At 48.2% G+C, this 18,641-nt stretch overlaps 1 protein-coding gene across 2 annotated transcripts; it reads left to right on the top strand.

Moving 5' to 3' along the window:
* Positions 1 to 60: 60 nt before the first annotated feature.
* LOC141927820 (nuclear pore glycoprotein p62-like) lies at positions 61 to 18,602 on the top strand. Of its 2 annotated transcripts, none has more exons than XM_074835112.1 (12): positions 61 to 433; positions 937 to 1,325; positions 1,864 to 1,974; positions 2,424 to 2,552; positions 3,174 to 3,269; positions 4,297 to 4,408; positions 4,556 to 4,700; positions 4,929 to 4,978; positions 5,101 to 5,235; positions 5,894 to 6,005; positions 6,798 to 6,864; positions 17,528 to 18,602. In XM_074835112.1, exons 1-12 carry the CDS (start codon positions 153 to 155, stop codon positions 17,584 to 17,586), a joined length of 1,686 nt encoding a protein of 561 aa, XP_074691213.1. In that variant the 5' UTR covers positions 61 to 152; the 3' UTR covers positions 17,587 to 18,602. The 2 variants fall into 2 exon arrangements, with proteins under 2 accessions (XP_074691213.1, XP_074691212.1); XM_074835111.1 differs by lacking the exon at positions 17,528 to 18,602 and adding an exon at positions 9,112 to 9,332 and having other exon boundaries at positions 63 to 433.
* Positions 18,603 to 18,641: the final 39 nt, after the last annotated feature.

The raw sequence follows: 18,641 nt of genomic DNA on the forward strand, positions 1-18,641 counted from the left end.
GGTACCGTGCGTCATCGCGGCGCGCGGCGCCTGGGGGCGGGCGGGGCTGTCGGCGGCGCGGCGGGGCTTGGGGGGCCGGGCGGTGGGAGCCGCGGCTGCTGTCAGTAGCCGTTCGTCTGCCGTCAGTAGCCGTCCGTCTGCCCGCGGCCGCCATGAACCAGTTCAACTTCGGGTCGGGCGCGGCGGGAGGCGGCTTCGCTTTGGGCACGCCGAAGACGGCCGCCACGACGGCCACGACCGGCTTCTCCTTCTCCACGCCGGCCGCCTCGGGGGCCTTCAGCTTCGGGAGCGCGGCCCAGGCGCCCGCCAGCAGCCAGCCCGCCGGGCTCTTCTCCTTCAGCAGGCCGGGCGCTGCCGCGCCGCCCGCCAGCTTCAGCTTCGGGACGCCGGCGCCGGCCCCCGCGGCGCCGGCAGCGAACGTGTTTCCGCTGGGGTGAGGGGCGCGGGGGGCGGCCGGGGTCGGGGGCCTTGTGAGCGGCCCTGGCCGCTGGGCAGCGGGCGGGCGGCGGCGTCCTTGCCGCTTTGGAAGCCTCTGGCGGCGTTCTCGGGGGAGGGGAACCGGTTGCTGTTGCGCCTTCGAACGCCCACGGCCCTCGAGCACGTTCGGGAGCGCGTCCGGCGAGACCCGATCTTTGTCAGGGCCGGCTTTATCGCATGGGTGTTCAGAGTAAGGTGTTGGCGCGCCGGTCTGTGATTCTGTGACTCTGAGTGCCTTCTGGGGCCTGGGTGGGTGGGGGTAATTGAGGGGGAGTCGGTACAAAGAGACTTCACAGGGGATTGCAGGTCACAGGTGGTGTCAGAATTGAAAGATGAAGCTGATCGAGTGCACATCTCTTTGAAAGGTGTGTCTGCTGTCGGCACACGGTCTGTAAGAAAGTCGCCTCGGCGCTTGACTGGGTGTATGTCTCAAGCAGATGGTCTTCTTTTCTTCTCTAGGGCAAATGCTCCAAAAATAAACTTTGGAGGCAGTACTGCAACTCCAGCTACTGGAATCACAGGGGGCTTTGGATTTGGTAGCTCGGTACCAACCAGCACGCCCTCAAGTCAAGCAGCAGCCCCTTCTGGCTTTGTGTTTGGATCTGCTGGCGCCACCACCACCGCCGCCACCACCTCCCAGTCTGGGACAACTGGAAGCTTTACGTTCTCCAGCGCTACCACAACTCAGGCCGGAGCAGCCGGCTTCAGCGTCGGCGCTGCAGCTCCGTCAGCCGTGCCCGCAGGGTTGAGCTTCGGAACGGCCCCGGCAGCTGCTGCCACCACGGCTGCCACCTTAGGAGCTGCGACCCAGTCAGCAACGCCCTTCAGCCTCGGGGGGCAGCCCGCCGGTGAGTGCCGGGGCTCGGCAGCGGCAGTGAGGAGGGCTGGCGGCACGGAGGGCGAGTGGGGCTGGGCTGGAGGTTCTGCAGCCGCCGGCTTCTGCTGGTGCGAAATGAAGTGAATGGCTGGAATCGGTGGTTTCTGTCACGTGCTTGTCCAGGGTCTCTAGTGACGAGTAGCAATTGCTAATCAGCCTTTGGGTTTGGAGGCTGAAATAGTTTTGCCAGTGCGTGTAGAAGCGGAGAGTCCGGCACAAGTTCCGTTTGCAGCTTTTGATTTCCTTGTTGATGCCAGTGCAGGCCTCGGAGGGAAGGTCATCAGCTCTGGGGCGAGGGGGATGTTCGTCTGTGCTAGAATCATTCTTGAAAGTCTCTTTCCCTAAGAAGCTTCTTAGCCCGACTCGATTTCCTGTGTAACGCAAGAGTTTTTGTTACTTTGAATATTCATGTTTTCTTTTACTGCTTCTGACCTGACAGTTGCTGGGGTCAGTGGAAGCTACAGTGTCTCTGCAGTAAAAGTTTTGTCTTTTCCTTGTACTTGTTTCAGGTCTCAGCTTTGGGTCCCTGACTTCCACAGCAGCCACTAGTGCACCCATGGCAACGCTGACCACTAGTACCAGCCAGGGACCCGCTCTGTCCTTTGGAACCAAACTTGGAGGTAGGAGGTGATTGTAGCAAATAAGGACTTTGTGACTCCGCTTGTGACTTTGTGAATCTGCTTCTCCTTCTGGGATTAGTTTTCTAAACTGGAGTCTGGAAATGGGCGAGAAGTGTTTGTCACTGTGAATTTGCCATGGCGTCAGGATTCTGTGACAGTTCGTACAGCCACTGAACTTAGTATCCTGTGGTTTTTATTGCGTCCCACGTGCCAAATTCTGTTGTGTGCTTGTTGCTGGAGTGTAGCGGGAGGGTGCCACAAGTTCAAAGGATACCTTGGAAGAGAGGTAGATTTGAGGTAGAATAAGAGGAAGAATAATTAAGAATTCTGACATCCTTAGAAAATGGATGTAGGCCAATTTGTGTCGCGTTCTCAGCATGATTCTTCTGAAACGGGCGAGAGCTTGGTGTGGTCTGGTTGTACAAGACGGGCGCTTTTTCCCTTGGTAGTGACATCCACAGCTGCTACAACGGCCGCTACCACCACGACCTCCGTTCTGGGCTCAACGGGGCCGACGTTGTTCTCATCTATAGTGAGTTCTTCAGCACCGACATCGTCTACAGGCACGGGCCTCTCACGTAAGTCCCAGCGCACAGATTTTACTTTTAACTAATCAGCTGCAATGTGTAGATGCCATATATAGCAGCCTAGCAACTTGTAGTTTTGGTGGCTCCCCAATGCTTGCATTGCTACTCTCGTTCCAGAGCTGACCTTAATCTCAGTGTTTGAGCTAAGGGGCATTCTCTGTTTATCGGGGTGGTTTTGGATGGTAATAGGTGGGCTGTTTCCAGGCAACTGAGACGTGACCAGCGAGTTTCCTGCAGTCTGTGCAGTTGTGTTGCTTTAGCAAGGAAGACTGATGCAGGGGTTGCATTTCCTGCCTGCCAGTGCCCAGTACCCTTTGCTTATTTTAGCAGTGAAATGTTAGATACTGCAGGATAGGTAAAGAGAAGCGACGGTAGCTTGGCACCTGGGTCCGTAAAGCTTCCTGGAAGAATCGCAGAGCATTCTGGCTCCTTTATAGCTTCAGCCTGCCTTTTATTGTGTTGTGTCTGAGTGATCCTTCACCTAAACAGTGATCCTGGCTGATACAAATAAAGACCAGGTGGAGATGGGAGAGCAGGGAGGGTGGGGCTTTTCAAAGGGGCACAGTATTTGATGGGTTACACAGACTCTTCAATGCTGTCTTCTGTTTACAGTTGGTGCCCCTTCCACTGGGACAGCCAGTCTTGGAACGCTTGGGTTTGGCTTAAAGATTCCTGGAACGACAGCTGCCGCAACAAGCACTGCCACTAGTAAGAATTAGCTGTTCTTTGTCTGCTCCTCTTTTGCTTCTCCCCAAACGCACATTCCGTATGACTTCTGAGAGCCTGTGCACAGCAAAGGGCCTCTGGGTGAAGGATCGCCCGTGGGCTTTGATGTTCTAGTCTGGAGCAAGTCGAGTAAATAGATGAGCTGCTCCTCCTCCAGCCTGCCTGTGTGGGTGCAGCATTGCTCCAAGAGGTGAGGGAGGGATGTCTGATGGGGGAGGGAGAGGCCAAAGACTTGCAGGGAGTGTTAGGGAGAGATGTTTTATGTCCCAGTTGTGCCCCTTTAATCTGTTTCTTCCATACTGGAAGTCTCAAAGGGTTGGATTTCATTATCTTCCCAAAAACCCAGATCAGAGATGGGTGCTGTATATCTAAGTGACAACCCTCATGTGAAGACCTGCAGTGGAATTTGCTGCTGCACAGCGTTGGGATTCAGGACTGAACATCCTTTTCTGGTTGCAGTTACCGTTCAGTTTTTAGTGTAATAACATGGATGCTGCTCGGCTCTCAGGGTCTTTGTAAAGCTTGTTTCTGGAGAGACTGTGAAGAATTTGAGCCCAGTGCCTGGCAGTGCCGTCTGACGGGCTGGCAGTACCATCCGACAGATGCTTTTAGCTCCGTGAAAACAGACGTTTCATCTTCTGCAAAGATGGAGGAGAGGAACTGGGTGTGCTGATAGTTATTAGGTCTAATATTAAAACCCGAGGAGATTGAGGGGAGTTTGGGCTCATGCTGTGTTTCTTTGAATAATGCCCAGTTAAGTGCAGGCTGACAGTTCCTCATTTTGCTCGAGCTCCTGGTCAGGCATGTATAGTCCACTCCTCCACTGTCAAGTCCACTGTCAAGATGTGCTTTGTTCCCTTCCTGACAGACGTGGGATTTGCTTTTTGTTTAAGGGACCTATTTGAGCTCATAGAGCACTGCGCTTAGAAGTGTATATTGGACCTGTTCTTCATTTGCTCGGCAGCAGATGTGTCCTCTTCCGTTGCTTGACTTGCATCTCTTTGTTCAGGCACTACTTCTGCTTCTGGCTTTGCTTTGAATCTTAAGCCATTAACTACAACTGGTGCCATTGGAGCTGGGACTTCTACAGCTGCCATCACCACCACCACCACAACCTCCAGGTGAGTGTTGTGTTACAGCTAATTCCTGACTGGGGCAAGAGGCAGTATTAGTGCTGGTGTCTGGCGGAGGGAGGGGAAATGAGTGTTGTCAGGTTGGTGTTTTGGTTATTGATCTTGTGTTCTGTACTGTCTCGTGCTTCCTCTCAGCACGCCTCCAGTCATGACTTATGCCCAGCTGGAGAGTTTGATAAACAAGTGGAGTCTGGAACTGGAAGACCAAGAGAAACACTTTCTGCATCAAGCTACACAAGTTAATGCCTGGGATCAGATGCTGATAGAGAATGGAGAGAAAGTAAGTGACATCCAGTGTAACCTGATTTTGCCTGCTTAGGTCCTTAAAGGCCTTTGGTGTTACAGAGGCAGCAAACATCTAGTGTGGATTAACATCTGGGGGCTTTTGAAAAACTCACTGGATGTCTGTTCTGGTCTGTAGGCATTGAAGCTTGGAAGTCTGCTCTGTGAGTTTACAGTATGATAAAAACTTCTGTGTTTTTATAATGTAGTTGTGTTCTATTTCCAGATTACTTCATTGCACAGAGAAGTAGAGAAAGTGAAGCTTGATCAGAAGAGGTACGGAACTATGAACTCTTGAGATGATCATGTTTCTTTTTTGCATCTTCTTGCATTGTGGTATGGCAGATCTAGAATGTAGATAACCTCTAAGTGGGGTAGTTACCATCTTCTCTTTCCAGACTGGATCAAGAACTAGACTTCATTCTGTCGCAGCAGAAGGAGCTTGAAGACTTGTTGACCCCTCTGGAGGAGTCTGTGAAGGAGCAGAGCGGGACTATCTACTTGCAGCACGCCGATGAAGAACGGGAGAGGACGTAAGACAGAAATCTGCTTTGAGCGTGTGATGAGCAGGCTAATGTGGTGATGGTCAGTCAGCAAGAAGTAGAGTTGGGATGCGTGACAAGATTGAACAGTCAGTGGCCTTTTTCAAATATGTAATCCTGATTTATGCATGGCAATGTAGTTTTTACGCATTAGAAACGGGAATTGCCTGGAATGAGCCTGGAAAGCTCTTTGGCTGTTGGTGTAATCAGCTGTCTGGGAAAAGGTTACTAATTTTGGCAAAATCTCTGAAAAGGAGTAATTATCTAGTGATAGAAGCAATGAGAGGAGGATGTGCTATGTGTGGCTCAGGCATCCTTGTAAGCCTGAAGTGTTGGATGGTAGCAGGGTAATTAAAAGAAGTGTTTGTTGGGTTCAAGAGATGTGAATCTTGAAGAGTGAATCTTTCTTTGGTTGTGACAGAACTTCCAGAAAGGTCTCCACAGTATTGCTTGTCTGTCTCCGTGCATCTGTCAAGAGAGGAAGATTCTGTGTGACAGAATCCTCTCGTGCTGCTGCTCCCATGTATCTGCCGGCCTTGGCTGAACGGTGTGGCAGCTGATTCTGATCACCCAGAGTGGGAGTGACTGGGAGCAGGTCTTCTGATGTTCACTTTAAACATTCTGACCTTTGTTTCCGTGTGTTTTGCAGCTATAAACTGGCTGAAAACATAGATGCCCAGTTGAAGCGTATGGCACAAGATCTGAAGGACATCATTGAGCACCTGAATGCATCAGGAGGCCCAGCTGACACGAGTGACCCGGTAAATCAAAGGTTTATTTTTTGCATGTTGGTAAAGAGACGAAGGATATTTAAACAGTTGTAACTCTTTGTCCACTCATGGATACCCCCCTGCCTGTGGTTTCAGCCTTGGAAGGGTGTTTTGTTTTGTCCTTGGGTTGGTTCTCTTCTGGTAAAACTTGCATTATAACACAGCACAAGCCAGCCTGACTCGGGTCCTTACTCTGCAGTTCTGTGAATAGTTTTCAGAGTATCTCATTCTGGCATGAACTGTGGTTATTGGCTTGTTGTCTAATTTTTACCTAGATTACAACTTGTTTCTGAGGCATTTCTTAACTTTGATCTGGCTGTGTGCTCCACTGCCTGCGTCTTTCTCATGGCAAACCTCAATTTTGTTCAGAATGCCCTCGAAGCTGCTGATTCTTGTATCTTGTACTACTTTTGTATCCCCATGAAAACAAGATCAGAATCACCAGCTCTTTTCATCTTCATCACCAGCTCCCATTCCATCTTACTGTTGCCACCTCAAACCTCAGGTGATTCCCGTGGTGGTGGTTCCTAGGTCTGAACTGGAATGAGCCGAAGCCACAGGCATATACTCTAAACCAGTCTGTTTCCCTGATGGGAAAGAGAAGCAAAGCAGCACAGTTGCTGCACAGACTCGCTGGGAAAGTGGCTGCTAGGATAGTGGAGCTGTGCATACGAGAAATTTGATTGCATTGTGTTCCAAAGGCAGGGACGGGCAGGCTGTCTTTTACTGCTCTTAGTTTTGACGTAGCACAGCAAATGACTTGCACCTTCTCTTTCTGCTCAGCTTCAGCAGATCTGTAAAATTTTGAATGCGCACATGGATTCGTTGCAGTGGATTGACCAGAACTCAGGTGAGAGTCGTCTTGCAGCTGTTGGGGGAATGTAAACACAAAGCATGTAGCATGTGTGCATGTGCTTCTTGAACATGAATGAATTCCTGAAGATTCCTGAGGAGTCTTCTCCTTCTTGCTCTCAGTGACACTGTCCCTTCTGTGCTTGAATTCTGATGTGCATTAAGGCCCCTGCTGAGAAGTAATTCCTGGCAACTGCTGATGTTTTACAGAAAAGCACTGCTTGGCATGCATCAGCGTAAAGTGAAAACCTTATGTCAAGCTAAGGTTAAATATTTCCACTTCTCAAATGTTGAGGGGCTTTCCTTTGGAATAGGAAAATTGGTGAAGTGTGTGTGTGTAATATTATTATCCTCCTCCTCCCCACAATTGCAAGCAAAATCCAGGCAAAACCATGCCTGGTGTACTTGGGTGAAATCAGGCATAATGCTGTCCATGTGTAAATAGTGTTACTGGCTTAGGTCAGGATTGAATTTGGCTTTTTCTTCCAGAACATATATGTTACCTTCTGCATTCCAAACATGCCTTCATTGGGAAATCTGGTGCACCTCCTGTGGCATCAGAATTGTGACTTTGTAGAATGTGTGTGAAAACAGCAACTGGATTCCTTTACATTTTCCTAGAAAGGAGACCCATTTTTTCCCTCTGTCATTCAGAACCCAAGAAATTGTCTTCTCAGTTAATAACGATTCATTCTCTGTGCTGGGAAGTGTAGATCTAAAGAAACAGTTCATCTTCAGTTCACCTTCAAACAAGAAAGACGCAATAAGCCCAAGAAATTGCAGGTTCTCAAAAGGTTAATGTGTGTTTCTGTGGGGTTCTTAGCAAGGAGAAGAATTCCTGTTACTGTGTGCACTTAAGTGGTATGGTGGAAAAGGATGCAAGTTTGAAGTAAGCCTTTGCGTAGCCCTTGCCATTCGTGAATTGAGTAGGCCTGGGAAGGACACGTTCCTTAACAGTCTTTTTGTACATAAAAAACCCCAACCCAACCCACAAACCAGAACTAGGACATCTGTGCTTAGGTAACGTTACCAGTTTGGCTCCGTGGGGGACACATCCAGGACGGTTTGACAACAGCCGGTGATCTTTTCTCGGCACACTCAGACACGGTGGCTATTAACTCGTCTGACTTGTTAAACAGTCCTGTGCAAGTGTGGCACTTCATTCGAATTGCTGTTAACCCCACTGCCACAATTAAATGGCCTTGATGAACGTGGACGTGGGGTGGTGCTGCTTCCACGAGTGAAAGGAGTGTTTGGACAAAGCCTTGTTCTGACCTTCTGCCTCTTCCTGAGAGAAGCAGCCAGTCTCCTCTGTCCTAGTTACACCTGAATTCCAGGCTGAGCAGGAGAGATCTGGGAGGCAGGGAAGCAGACTGCCATTTTGTGCCATAATCGTTTTTGCATGGTGAAGTTTTGAAAAGTGGCAAACTGAAACGTGTTGCTTAATTCGTTACTGGGAGATGCTGGGATTGGCACGATGCACGAAATGGAACCGAACCTGGAATATCTCTCTCCAAGCCACGGGCCGACCTAATCCGTAGCCCTGTTGCATAGCTTCTGATAAGCTTTCATGGAATGAACTCAGAAACTGCTTTAGCCTGTGCCCAGATTGTTTGTGTGTTGCGATGCCTGATGCGTTTAAAGTTGACGATCAGTATTTCCTTACGTATTTCCAGTTCCGTGATCTGCAAATAACAGACGATCTGTGCTGTGGCTGCAAGTGCTCTGCAGCTCTTCTGTGCGATTGCACCGTCCTTTCTGTATTTACCGTTAAAAGCTTGTTATGGCTCTGTGATATCCTGCAAGAAAAGGTGTATGTATTTCTGTCCTCTTGTGTGCTTCACCTGTGATTTGCATAATTCAGAGCGAGTTGAGCAGGGGTGGGTAGGGGAAGCTGGTTTGCAGAGCAATTGCAGACCAGCTTGCAGTTCCTGTTCGGGGAGGGTTTGCTCTACTCTCGGATGCAGCGCCCTGGAACTACAGCAAACGGGCCTGGCAAGCAGCGTCCACAGCGTGTCCCAGGACCCCTCCGATTCCGCCTGCCGGTCCCGGAATGCCTCAGAATACTTCTTAGACGGTCGTCTTTGCCTTGGAGGGTTAGCAGTGCTCTGTGTTGGGTGGCCCTCCTCCTTTGTGCACTGTCACATCTGAGTGACTGTCAGAATGTTTTTCTGTCTCCTTCTGCGGGCGGAACTGTGCAGGGTTGTGTGTTCGGGTGACTGTTAACGGCTTGTTTCTCCCACAGCCGTGTTGCAGAGGAAGGTGGAAGAGGTGACAAAGGTTTGCGAGAGCCGCCGCAAGGAGCAGGAGCGCAGTTTTCGGATCACGTTTGATTGAATGGCTCTAAGTTTAAAGGATTAACCTGTGGTCTCAACAGAAAAGAGGTTTTTGGGGACCTAGATCTCATGTTCTGGTTTGGGCTTGTTTCCTTTCTTGCAATAAAATTTGTTGTTTGTTCCAAAGGCAGTCTTTGCAGTGTCTGGCTGGCATTCACCCCGTCCCGTCTGAGAGGGGCATGAAGTTTGTGCAGAAAGCGTGTGCTCTGTGTCTCTGTTGTTTATAACTGCATGCAGACTGGTGAGATGCACAAACGCTGCCCTTGAGGGATGCAGGCAGCGTGTGCCTCCACGGCTGAGCTCTCCAGTACTTCAGCATAACTTGAATATGTTCGGTCGGGACTTGCTCAGCTTTTCTGCAGGTCCGTGCAGAGATGGTTTAATGAAGAGGTCTCCTCAGAAGGAGCTGCAGCAGTCTGAGAGACTCAAGTTCCTCCTGTTGCCAGCTGGAGTTTGTGTTTCAGTTAGGTATGCTTCCACCTCTGAGAGCGGGCCTTGTTCTCTGTACTTTTGGCAATAAAGTCCTTGTGCTGGTACCTGTAAGCACAATTTCTGCGCAATTAAAGATGATTCGATGTGCCAGTAGAAGAACGGTGCATGTGTGGTGATTTGGTGTCGTGTAGTTTGTTGAGTCGCAAGGGTGCAGGAAAGAACCTGGTCAACGAGTCTGCTGCGAAGGGTTTTTAGGAGGCAGAGTCCTATCGCTGGTTTTTGGTAAGTGTGATTATCATGCACGTTCCAATGTATCTTTACTCGTAGAGGGAAGTGAATGATCACTATTTAGAAAACTGCCCTCATACTCGGTTCTCCTTTGCCCCTTTATGCTTCTATTCTGGGAAATGCTGAAGGGGCACAAATAATGTGTAGTGGGCTTTAGTGTGAGTTTACCTACCTCTGCCTGCACCCCGTCGGCTTTGTCTTTATTGTCCCCTGGAGAAAGGGAAGGGCCTTCTTACTAGACCGATTTAGTGCCTTTAATGTGAGTTAAAACTTGTGAGTTGCTCGTTAGCTTTTTCTTTCCCCTGTGTGTGGACTTCATGGTCGTTAGAGGAGAGGGAGGGGAGTCTCACAGCTGCTCCAGAGGAGCCTGTTGTTGGTGGGACCTGTGGGAAACCCCTGCGGAGGATCCAGACCCTTCGCTGCGGGTGTTCACGGGGGAGCGGAGCCATTTTAGTGTCCCAGTCACTGCTAGGAGTAACTGCATTTTGACTTTGAGGCTTGCAGCTGCCTGGAAAAATCCTACAGGAGAATCTTCAGTAGGCCAAAGGCAGCTTGGTGTTTACATTCTGTCCCTCAAGAAGGTGGCAAGATTCAAAAGGGCAGGGAAAGAGCACAAAGCACAGGTGGGAAATACAGGTTCAGCTCACCACTATATCTTCACAGCAGGCTTTGGAGAGGTCTTTCCTGCTCATCCCAAAGAACATAAAGCACTAAATTTGTATTTAGAACATATGTTACTCCTACTAAATTGAGCAATCTTTTGGAATGTCTCTGTTCCTCTAGGTTTGCTGAAAACTTACATTTTTCAAGGCTTTAGAAAAATCTTTGTATTAAAAGCATTCCAGTTGATGATTACAGTCTCCTTCACCTCAGTATCTTGTGAATGAGAATTGGCAGAGGGAGGATGTTTTCCTTTCCCTTAAATCCCCTTGACCCAGCCTCTATGTCAAGGAAATCCTCCTGTCAGGCATAAAATATCTACCACTTCAAAAGGGGTAAAGTGTCGAAGGATGAATTATTAATCTTCCCCAAGCCCCCTGACAGGAGATTTTTAAGGGAGAACTCTGCTCATTTACAAAAGGACCTCCTCCTCATGTAGAAATCCAGTTCTTCCCATTAATTATTGAGCACAGCCCAGATAGGGGACTGAAGACACATGGAAGTTCACGGGCAGAACACCATGGTTTATGCCTGTCCTACATGGAAAAATGTATTTTCTAGCAACTTGATGGCTTTTATAGTGGAATCTCTGGTCATTGTTGGAATCCCAAGCAAAAATATGTGTTCTTTTTGGCACAGTTCCTTTCCTGCTACACTCGTCCTGGTCCTTGCTGACCTTTCCTACGGCTCATAACCAAGCTGCCTGATAACGTGTCAGCATTAGCTCCAGGAGGAGTTTTACGTTAACGTTGCCAGGACTAAGCTCGTCTTCCTTCCTGTCCTGAGTACAATCCAAGGTGCTGACACAAATTTAGGAACCCTGGAGACATGTGTTCTCGTTGTCTGAGAGTCTGCTTTCTGTATGATGCCAGAACACCTGGAGTCAGGTAAAGCAGGTGATTGCCCGGGGGTTCCAGGCAAAGAACGGGGCGCAGGAAGGCGAGTAACTGAAACCTGTCTCGGTCTGTCGAGGGCAGCACCGAACAAAGCTTCTATTCCTCCCTCTGCATGGTCTAAACAGGGTTGTGAAACTTTTGAGGGGAATATGGTATGACTGCCTTTCATGGTATGCTTTGTAGCTCTTCCTCCTCGTAGGCATAGGCTCAGTCCCACACAGTTTACTCCATGAGGATCCTTTCAGGCGAGTACTTAGAAGCCCGTCTTCCCTGTTTGTGCTAAGTGAGCATTAACAGTTCCATGAGAGTACTGCCATGGAGCTTTTTGCTGCTCAGCTATGATTCCCCTCAGCCCGTGGCCAGGCTGTGCTCTGTACTCTTGTTTATCATCACCACTGGAGGCTGCTGTGCTCTGGAGTCCAGGAGACTATTGACCAAAATTAAGTGATTGGCCTTGGGTTGGGGCTTGGGGATTGGGTGATGGGTGATATGGGTATAATTGAGAGGTGTGAACTGGGGTAGGGGTCTCTCTCCAGAGGCACCCAGCTCAAACTTACCTGAAAACTAATAAAACAATAATTAGAATCCTTCACACAGGCTTCGCATAATCAGCAGGATCCTAGGGTCAGACCCTGTTACAGTGGCCAGCGTGTGTAAATCCATAACAATTTGGCAACCCAGGTGGGACCCTAGGCAACCACCAGCAGAAGCTCTTGTCTCCAAACATACAGTTGGTGCCAATAGGGGAGTTCACTTGGGATCTTTGGCGGTGGGAGGCACTGAACCTGGTGAGTCTTAAATTCTTGCTTCAAAATTCTAAATTCTGGTAAAATAGTGCACTAAAGGAGAATTGCATGGCTTGATCAGCATAAGACGCAAAACTGGGAGAACTGTGTGGCTGAGCAGCATAAGGTTCAGAGTTTTAGAATGACAAATACTTTCGTCATAGAAAAGGAGACACCCTTAGCCGAAGTACTGGAAAACTGGTGTAAAATTGATGGTACCAAAGGAATGAGGAAAAGGGATTAGTAACATTATGCCAAGAGGGTTGGCCACTTCTTACACAAGAGGGCAATCTGGCAGAAATGTGGCCATCACAGGGAACCATTGACAATCAGGAATTAACCTTCCTGCGTCCACATTTGGAGGACAGGTTCCCTGGACAAGTGGAGTGTCATGGTTTAACCCCAGCTGGCAACTAAGCCCCGCACAGCCACTTGCTTACTTCCCTCACAGTGGGATGTGGGAGAAAATCAGAAGAGTAAAAGTGAGAAAACTCGTGGGTTGAGATGAAAACAGTTCAATAGGTAAAGCAAAAGCTGCGCACGCAAGCAAAGCAAAATAAGGAATTCATTCACCACTTCCCATCAACAGGCAGGTGCTCAGCCACCTCTCAGAAAGCAGGTCTCCATCACGTGTAAGAGTTATTTGGGAAGACAAATGCCATCATTCCAGATGTCCCCCCGCCTCCTTCCCCCAGCTTTTATAGCTGAGTATGATGTCATATGGTCTGGGATATCCCTTTGGTCAGCTGGGGTCAGATCTCCCGGCTGTGTCTCCTCCCAACCTCTTGTGCTGTACCCCCAGCATCCTCACTGGTGGGGTGTGTGAGAAGCTGAAGTCCTTGACTCTGTGTAAGCACTGCTCAGAAATAACAAAAACATCCCTATTTTCTGCACAAATCCAAAACACAGTCCCATACAAGCTACTATGGAAAAAATTAACTCTATCCCAGTCAAAATCAGCCCATGGAATATTGGTATGTATGGGATAATTGGGCATTAGGAGAAAAGCCTAGAAAAAGTGAAAAAAAATCCTTTAGAAATACTGTGAGTATATAATCTGCTAAACTGTTTGTGGTATCTGCTCCAGCCTGTGCTCCACTCTCTATTTTGGCCTCTCTATCCCCCCTGCTCTCATCCACTCCTACTTTCCAGGCCCCCTTTCATGTGGTGCCAGTGCCGGGAACAGCTGTGCCTGGCCCAGGCGGGGTGCCCCAGGCAGCCAATACCAGGGTCCCCAGGATTCGATTGCTTGGGGTCAACAGACTCCCAGGCTTAGAGGGGACCCAGAGAAAGTGTTACAAGTCATGAAGGGAATGGCTGTATGACCCTACCCGGGGAGATGTGCAGATGCTCCTTGAAGCCCTGTTCACCCCACGCAATTCTTGATGCAAACTGTTGCTGGGCAGAACAACGGGGAGATGCAGCTGCTGGGACAGCCTGCCTGACTGCGCATGCCAGGTGGAATCATAATGTAGATGCAGACTACGGCCATTTACAAGTAGCCAGACAAAGCTTAGAAGAGGCTACACGTTTGGCAGGACAAAAAACTCCAAAGTGGTCTAAAATAAGGAGTATTAACAGAAGCCTGAGGAACACCCCTCAGCTTTTCTCTCTAGATTGTTTAAACAAGTCAGAATGTTTGAAGGAGGAAGTGACCCAGAAACAGAAGCTAATCAACCTCTTCTGGTCTTTACTTTTGTGGATCAAGCAGCTCCAGATATTAAAAAATATTTTTCTAAACATATACCCGACTGGCCAGGGAAGTCAATGGACAAGGTGGTGCATTTGGCCACTTCTGTATACAATGAGGAGATGAGGAAAGGGTTAAAGAGACGTCAGAGGAAAGGGGAGGTGTGTTTTCAGCTGTGCCAGGGAAGGGATTGGAGTAAGTAGAGGGAGAGGGGAGTAGAGCTAGAGGAGACAGACCGAATCCAAGTGGCTGGGATTCCTCTCTGGGAGCTAATGACTGTTGCACTTATTGCAGGGAACGGGGCCACTGGAACCAGGAATGGCCCATTTGGAAGGAATGGGATGAATATCACCCAACAGCAGTGACGGGAGGAGAGAGAGTAGGGATGAATCTCGGACTATATATGGGTGTTGGAGTACTAAACCTAATCATAAGAGTGAAACTGTGGGAAAAATAGTATTCCTATAGCAGAAAACAGCCAGCATCTGTTTGCATTTATGTGGAAAGGCCAACAATTAACATGGACCCGCTTGCCCCACAGGTTCACCGGGTCTCCTATGATATTCTCTTTTGCTTAAAGATGGCTTGAAAGACATTAGATTACCTAGAGGTTCTATACTTGTACAATATGTAGATCATTTGTTAGTTGCCAGCAAGACATACGAAGATTGCTTGAAAGATACTATTTGTCTATGTACTTTAGCAGGAAAACGTCACCGTGCATCTCTTGCTAAGCTTCAGCTGTGTCAGCAGGAAGCAAAATATTTAGGATTTATATTAAATGAAGGACAAAGAGTAATAGACCCAGAACGGGTCCAGGCTATTGTAGAAATACCTCGACCGGTAACCAATTGTGAGGATTTTTAGGTGCAGTAGGATACTGCAGACCGTGGATACCGGGGCTAGGGGAGCCAAGCAAACCATGGAGAGAAGCTACCAAGGCAGAGGAAGTGGAGCCTGTACGGTGGGGTCCAGAGAGAGAAAAGGCTTTCCAAGCTATGAAAGGAGCTTTAGCTTCTGCTCCAGCATTAGGATTGTGAGATTAGCCCAAGTCCTTTGAACTGTTTGTGCCTGAGAACAAAGGAGTAGGCAGCAGGTCCTTACTCAAAAACTAGGTCCGCAGCGCCGCCCTGTGGCTTCTCACTCAGCTCAGCCGGATCTTGCAGCGGTGGGGAATAATTTCTGTGTTCGAGCGGTGACAGCAACAGCGGCTGTGGTGGAAAGAAGCAGACCGTTAGTCCTGGGTCACCCAACAACCGTGTGTGTGCTGCATGAAGTAGAACCGATTCTTAAACAACACGCTACACAAGCATGTCCCCACAAAGAGCACATCGTTGTGAATTAATGATTTTTAATAAAGATAACATCTCCAGTGTTCCTATGTGTATGTAATAATTCCTAAGTCAATGAGAAATCTGCAGAATAGCTCTGGATGCACCTCTCTAGACATCTGTTTTCCTTTTGGGCCATTTTCCTTGATTCAATTTGCTGAACTGTTACAAAGATTTATACTCTCTTTTCATCTGTGCAACACAGGTCGTAATTGCTTGAGGCTAGAGAAGCGCTGCATTTTACCCAGCATGGAGGGGAATTGTCACAAAATAGCATGAGGAAAGCCTCTGTTGTGCCCACAATACAAAGAGAGTATGTTCCGTACCTCACAGGTGATGGTTTTGAGAACAAGTGTACAACTATATGTTACTTTAAAAAGTTTTGAATCCAGCAACTTTACTGCCTGTTCCCTCCAGTGGTGAGCTGCGTCATGATTGTGCTACTGTAGTGTTCCACTCCAGCCACCTACGGAAGATCTGCAAGATCAGCCTCTAGAGAACTTGGACCTAACCGTTTTCACCAATGGATTGTCATACTGTGTGAATGGAAAATGACACACGGGCTATGCAGTGGTGAGAAACTTAGAGGTACTTGAAGCAGAACCTCTACAACCCTCGGCGAGTGCCCAAGGGGCTGAATTAACTGCATTAGCAAGAGCAGCCTGGGTGGGATGTAATCAGCAGGTCACTGTTTATACTGACTCCAAATATGCCTTTGGAGAGTGTCATGCAACAGGTATGCTCTGGAAAGAACGAGGGTTCCTTGTCTTGGTGGAAAAAAACTATTTCTAAGGGGACTGAAATCCGAATGCCGTTGGGAGCTATTAAGCTTCCAAGGGAAATCACTGTAGCACGCTGGCCAGCTCATACCAAAGGCTGCAGCATAACTGAAAGAAATAATGAATTGTCAGATAAAGCAGCTAAAGCTGCTGCCTGCCAGCCTATACATGAGTGCACCGCCATAACAAGTCCCTCTGCTGATGACTGGCCAGATATCAATAACCCAGTCCAAATGTATGCAGAGATGAATCAGGAAGAACGGGCTTGCTGGGAAAGTTGTGGGGCTGGGAAAGATGAAACTGGAATTTGGACTACTGGAGAAAGACCCATTTTACTGGGAAAATATTGAATGGCTTTGGCTGGGTGGTTTCATGATGGAACACGCGGAGGGGGGATGACAGCAGTTGTTAACCAGATTGAGAGAACGTGGGCAGCCCCCAGAATACATATGGCAGTAAAAAGGATTGTGAGTTCTTGTCCCACACATTGGAAGTTTTCCGATGCCAAACCCAAGGGGAGGCTGGAGGACGAGCACGGGCACCCTTCCCGTTCCACAGACTGCCAGTGGATGATGCTGCCCTGCCTCCTGCGAGCGGAGTTAAGCACCTGCCGGAATCACGGACCAAGGCTCAGGATGGGGAGAAGCTTTTCCCGCCAGGAAAGCTGCTACTGCGGGAGTGGCCAGGGCACTTTTGTGGGAAATCATTCCCAGATGGGGAGTTCCTGAAGCCATCGAATCTGATAGGGGTTCTCATTTTTCAGCAGGAATAACAAACAGTATCTCCAAACCTCTAGGAATATGGTGGCAACGAGATGTTGCACATGATCCACAGTTGTCAGGACAGGTGGAGAAATGAATAGAACTCTCGAAACCACAATTGCTCAAACTCGTAGTCAGGCAGGTTTGAGATGGCCTGAGTTTTTAAGAATAGTGCTATGGGATATTAGAAATCCCCCTCGCCAACCTCTGGGGTTGTCACCAGCAGGAATAGTGCTTGGCAGGTACTTGGCTGTGCCTGGGCCCTTTGTTCCCACTAGGACCAGCCTCTTAGATGGAGACGCACAAGTGGCCAGGTTTGTAGTGGGGGTACAAAAACATCTACGAGAAAATGGGGCGCAGGTCCAGTGGTTTCAACCAGTACCAGCAGGAATGCAAGTACGTGATACCTGGTCTGGAGATTCAGGAATGATGGAAGTCGGCTCTCACAAAACAAAGTTGGACCCTACACGGGAGGGTCTGTATAGTGTGTTATTAACTTCTTATTTTGCTGTAAAGTTTGCAGAAAAGGATAACTGGATTCGCCACTCTCATGTTAACTAACTGCCAAATGAACATCAGTGAGATGGTCACCGCCGACCCTGCGGGACTCCGTCTGTCCTACCTTGGAGGTTGGAACTGGGAGCATTTGAACTTAAAAAGGCTGAAGGAATCCCAGAACCATGTAGTTTTCTTTTTTTTCTAGAGCCACATGGACCAAGGAGTCACCTGCTGCTTGGCCAAGTGGACCATTGGAGAGCGTAAATCTATATAAATGACAGTTCCCATGAGATATATCGAAAGGTGACTGAGGCAGAAACACACCCCCACAAAGGAGCCCAAAGTGCATAGAACCCCCCTGAAAGTGGCTGGTCACAAAACCTGTTCTCTGGATGGGAATTATCCTCATGGTTTATTAGTTTCTTTCATTCATTACTAAAGAGTCTGGTAATAGACTTTCTGTGGTTATTATGCTTCTGATAGCCTGCTGTGTTTTTACTTGTATTCAGAATTACTTACAGAATATGTTTTTGAAATCTATACAAGGGTATCCCTCATGCAAGACCAACTATAGATGGGCAGGGATGCCCCAAAAAACCAAAGAGAGGACTGTTCTGGAAGAAACATGATTAACTGTATTCTCTCTGAATAGTCTTGTTTAGCATTAGTAGCTCAGCACTAGTAGCTAAAGTAGTTGAAGTCTTAGGGCACACAAGCTGACCAGGAGTAAACTTTTTGATAAAACTAATGCTGCTAACACAGAACTAACTGAATCTGGCAAATGCAAGCAGAATGAAGAAGGACCAAGGAGACAATTCCCAGGGAATGAATTAACTTCAGAGTACTTCTGGCCAGCCTAGAGACATTGAAAACCAGTAAGAAATCAAGAGACCACTGGCTGGAATTAAGTGATTGTACTGGGGGATCAGGTGATGGGTGATATGGGTATAATTGAGAGGTGTGAACTGGGGTAGGGATCCCTCTCTAGAGGCACTCAGCTCAAGCTGTAACCTGGAACTAATAAAAAAGCAATTGGAAAACTTCACTCATATTTTGCAAAATCAGTGAAATCTGAGGGTCAGACCCTGTTATGATGGCCAGCATGTGTGAATCTGTAACAGTATGAAAAGTGTTTTTCACATCTCAAATCTTTGTATGCATATATAATAATTCCAAAGGCAATGAAAAGTCTGTCTAATAGCTCTGGATGTACCACTCTAGCCATCTGTTTTCTTTTCAGGCCGTTTTTCTTAATTAAATTTGATGAACTATTACAAAGACTTACACAGTCAGATGTGCTTTTTGAGCATTAGTTCCCA

This window comes from Strix aluco, chromosome 10 (assembly GCF_031877795.1).
Source record: "Strix aluco isolate bStrAlu1 chromosome 10, bStrAlu1.hap1, whole genome shotgun sequence".
NCBI classification, from domain to species: Eukaryota; Metazoa; Chordata; class Aves; order Strigiformes; family Strigidae; genus Strix; species Strix aluco.

Bases quoted from the DNA above. Each gene is read 5' to 3' on its own strand.
- LOC141927820 (XM_074835111.1), top strand. From the start codon at position 153: ATGAACCAGTTCAACTTCGGGTCGGGCGCGGCGGGAGGCGGCTTCGCT. The intron at 1,975-2,423 runs GTAGGAGGTGAT...TTCCCTTGGTAG, and splicing joins CTTTGGAACCAAACTTGGAG to TGACATCCACAGCTGCTACA. The intron at 4,701-4,928 runs GTAAGTGACATC...TTCTATTTCCAG, and splicing joins TGATAGAGAATGGAGAGAAA to ATTACTTCATTGCACAGAGA.